Here is a 4,356-nt window from a genome sequence, read left to right on the forward strand (position 1 = left end):
AACTTTTTTTTTTTTTTTTTATAAAGGTAATGGTTAATGCTATTCTTTAAATTTCATAGTATTTTTTTTTTAAACAAGAGTATTTTTGAACTTTTTGAAAAAGTGGAAGGTATTCATAAAAAAATTAAAATTTAAGAATATTTTTGAAACAGATCGTAACAGTTTTTATAATTTTTTTTTTTAAAGGTAAAAAGGGTGTTATTAAAATTTTTAAAAAATTTACTGATATTTTTATTAACCTAGTCTTATTATTATTTTAATATAAAACTTACCAATTCTACACAAATTTGAAGTTACAAGTTACAATGGAGCTGGTGAAGTTGGCATAGAAGGTTTCATTTTGTGTTGGATTAATATGAACAGATTAATCCATGAGTCGATCACCCATGGTAGCACAAAATCATTCAACGCCCTCATAAATCGCCTCTCTTCTCAAGCCGCTCACCACCAAGTTCTTCAAACCTACATTTCTATGCTAAACACAAATACCCCACCAGATGCTTACACGTTTCCCAGCCTTCTCAAAGCTTGTACCCTTTTGAACTCGTTTTCAAATGGCCTCTCCATTCATCAATCTGTCATCGTTAATGGCCTCTCTCACGATTCCTATATTGGGTCTTCGCTCATTAGTTTCTACGCGAAATTTGGGTGCATTCACCTTGGTCGCAAGGTGTTCGATACAATGCCTGAAAGAAATGTTGTTCCTTGGACTGCCATTATTGGGTGCTATTCACGGCAGGGAGACGTTGGCATTGCTTTTACAATGTTCAAACAAATGCGGGAGAATGAAATCCACCCCACTTCTGTTACCTTCTTGAGTCTTCTCCCTGGAATTTCAGAGCTTCCCCTTCTGCAAGGTTTGCATTGTTTGATTGTTTTATATGGTTTTGGGTCAGATTTAGCTCTATCAAACTCCATGGTGAGTATGTATGGTAGATGTGGCAGCGTTGATTATGCAACAAGTTTGTTTGAGTCAATGGATTCTAGAGACATAGTTTCTTGGAATTCATTATTATCAGCCTATTCCAAAATTGTAGGTATTGAAGAAATACTGCAGCTTGTACATTCTATGAGGATTGAAGGCATCAAACCTGACAAGCGGACATTTTGCTCTGTTTTGTCTGCCTCTGCCACAAAATGTGATATTAGATTAGGTAAGCTGGTGCACGGTTTGGTTCTTAAACATGGGTTAGATATGGATCAACAAGTAGAGACCACACTCGTAGTTTTGTACTTGAAATGTAGCTGTTTGGATTTTGCGCTTAAAGTTTTCGAATCAACTATTGAAAAGGATGTTGTCCTGTGGACAGCAATGATTTCAGGACTCGTTCAAAACGATTGTTCTGACAATGCATTGGAGGTCTTCTATCATATGGTGGAATCAAACGTAGAGCTGGGTACTGCTACCTTGGCTAGTATTCTGGCAGCTTGTGCTCAACTTGGTTGTTACCATATTGGTACCTCAATTCATGGTTATATATTAAGGCAAGGAATAATGTTTGACATCCCTGCTCAAAACTCCCTTGTCACCATGTATGCAAAGTGTAATAGGTTGGAGCAAAGCTGTGCAATTTTTAATAAGATTGTTGAAAAGAATTTGGTTTCTTGGAATGCGATTATTGCTGGACATGCAAAAAATGGTTATTTGAGCAAGGCTATCTTTTTCTTCAGTGAAATGAGAGCAACAAGCTTTCAAAGGCCTGACTCAATAACTGTGACCTCACTTCTTCAAGCTTGTGGTTCTGCTGGTGCACTTTGTCAGGGAAAGTGGATTCACGACTTCATTTTTAGAAGTTCGCTTATTCCGTGCATTATGACCGAAACAGCGCTAGTTGATATGTACTTCAAATGTGGAGACGTAGAGAATGCTCAAAAGTGTTTCGACTATATGTTGCAAAAAGATCTTGTAACATGGAGTACACTTATTGCTGGATATGGCTTTAATGGACAAGGGGAAATTGCTTTGAGAAAATATTCAGAGTTTCTTGGCACAGGGATGGAACCGAATCATGTTATTTTCCTTTCAGTTCTTTCTGCTTGCAGCCATAGTGGGCTTATTAACCAAGGTTTGAGCATATACGAGTCGATGACTAAAGATTTCAGTATGCCAACAAATCTCGAGCATCGAGCTTGTATCATTGACCTCCTCAGTCGAGCTGGAAAGGTTGAAGAGGCATATAGCTTCTATAATAGGATGTTTGAAGAACCCTCAATAGATGTTTTAGGCATACTCCTCGACGCTTGTCGTGTAAATGGCAATGTCGAACTTGGTGAGGTTATTTCTAGAGATATGTTTGAATTGAAGCCTGTGGATGCTGGAAACTATGTGCAACTGGCTCATAGTTATGCCTCCACTAGTAGATGGGATGGAGTGGAGGTGGCATGGACCCAAATGAGATCTCTTGGTCTAAAAAAGCTTCCTGGATGGAGTTGTATTGAGGTTGATGGAACCAGTTTTACATTTTTTTCAGTTCACAATTCGCATCCTAAGATTGAAGAGATAGTCTGGACAGTGAAATCATTGAGCAAGGATATTAGAAAGATGCATATTGAAAGTGAAATTAGCCCGGACTCTTAACCATCTATTGTTAGGATCGCACAACGCATACACTCAATCTAGATGAACACAAAGAACAGAAGAGAGAAAATGCAAGGAGAATATTGACTAAAGGATTCGTATTGATGACTGGTATGTACAGTAAGAGAAAATACAGAAAATACATTTTCAAAGCTCTGTCTACTTTACCAGATATAACCATCTACTATGTATAACTATCTACCATATATAGCTTTACTGGATATAGCTTTTTTCTATTAGCTACTTAACAATTTAGTAATTTACCATTTATGATGTATAACTATTGACTAAGCTATAAATAAGTAGCAGGCTCAGGCTCCATAACCTAACGGGTTATTAGCATGTCATATTTCATAATTCTCCAACAAAGGTAAACTTATTTTCTCTTACAACAATGAATTCAAAGCAGCTGAGAAAAGGGCTATGTTCAAGGGAAAGCCAACGTTATGTCTTCAAGTAAAAAGCGCATATGGCATTATCAAGAAAAATGATCTTTGGATGGAATTCCTCGATATCTATAAGAAGTGCAAGGAGAGGTACTTTGATGACCCCTATGCTTTATTTTTGTGCTTTCAACTCAAATTTTCATGTCTTTGTGCTTTTGGTATTGGTCGGTCTTCATAGGTTGTAGGATTCATCCGCCTCGCAAAGGCACCTTATGGGGCCCCTGTGCTATTCCAGAAGAAGAAGGATGAGACGTTATGTCTGTGCATCGACTATAGAGCTTAGAATAAGGTGACAATACGTAGCAAATATCCCTTACTGATAATATCTTACCTGCTAGACTTGAATCGCCTCAAAATGTACTATAGGGAGACCAAGTAGTCATCACTAAGTATTGTATTTTCTCTTGCCCACATGTTTTCAATGCAATTGACTTTCACAATGCATAATTTCAACTTGTTTTCAACGATTTTCCTCAATCACGTTTTTTTAATTTCAACTTACTGGCTTCTTATCTCTTTTCTAAAATATGTATATATATATCTATATATACACACACGCACGTAATCTTAATTGGTTCCTTAATTTATAGGTCTGCGTCATGGATAACCCGGGGAAACCGAAGAAAAATGAAAGACAAAAGCAAAAGGGAAGCAGAGCTTGCAATGAAGTTGAATATCCTGATTCTTATGGTACACTTCTATCCTTGTGCACATATTCATTTAAATCAGAATTATATGTTAATCCTCCATGTGTTTGCATTGGAATAGCCAGTGTGTTTATGTGAATATGGATGATGCAGGAAATTATGTGTTTGAATATCCTCATACTTATATCACACTTTCTTTTTTTTCATATATATTTTTCTCAGGTGGATCATATTGCTCTCCTCATAAACTAAAAAATGGTTATACCAAATTAATTATTCTTATTTAATATTGATTTATTTTGGTTATTAATCCTCATTTAAGTTCACGACGTTTGATGATTTATATTATCATTTTGATACATGAATTATCCTTATATAAAGAGTTGTCTAGGATGGTTGAGTATATCGGAATTTGATTGAGTTTGTGTGTCACATTGTATTTGTTGAGTGACATTTAGGAGAAACTTTTGTTGAGAGACTTTGTAGTGTGAGAGTGAGATATTCACTCGTAAACACTTTGATTATTAAGATTGGTTACTACCCGTGAATGTAGGGAAATTTCTTCTCTTCGAACCACGTAAATCTTTATCTAATCTTTGTCTATTTGTTTAATTTCTGTTCGTGGGTGTGAGTACATTCAATCTTGCTTCCGCTATCGGTACAACGTTATAGAATGAATCAGAGG

At 36.2% G+C, this 4,356-nt stretch overlaps 1 protein-coding gene across 2 annotated transcripts; it reads left to right on the forward strand.

The window, feature by feature from the left end:
* Positions 1–306: 306 nt before the first annotated feature.
* On the forward strand, positions 307–3,060 carry LOC111437743 (pentatricopeptide repeat-containing protein At4g04370). Of its 2 annotated transcripts, none has more exons than XM_023075800.1 (2): positions 307–2,689; positions 2,988–3,060. In XM_023075800.1, exon 1 carries the CDS (start codon positions 356–358, stop codon positions 2,576–2,578), a length of 2,223 nt encoding a protein of 740 aa, XP_022931568.1. In that variant the 5' UTR covers positions 307–355; the 3' UTR covers positions 2,579–2,689; positions 2,988–3,060. The 2 variants fall into 2 exon arrangements, with proteins under 2 accessions (XP_022931568.1, XP_022931569.1); XM_023075801.1 differs by having other exon boundaries at positions 2,985–3,000.
* Positions 3,061–4,356: the final 1,296 nt, after the last annotated feature.

The sequence above is a fragment of the Cucurbita moschata genome, unplaced genomic scaffold, assembly GCF_002738365.1.
Source record: "Cucurbita moschata cultivar Rifu unplaced genomic scaffold, Cmos_1.0 Cmo_Scf00066, whole genome shotgun sequence".
Classification (NCBI taxonomy): domain Eukaryota; kingdom Viridiplantae; phylum Streptophyta; class Magnoliopsida; order Cucurbitales; family Cucurbitaceae; genus Cucurbita; species Cucurbita moschata.

What these genes read in the sequence shown, in the direction of transcription:
- LOC111437743 (XM_023075800.1), top strand. Translation starts at nt 356, where the DNA reads ATGAACAGATTAATCCATGAGTCGATCACCCATGGTAGCACAAAATCA.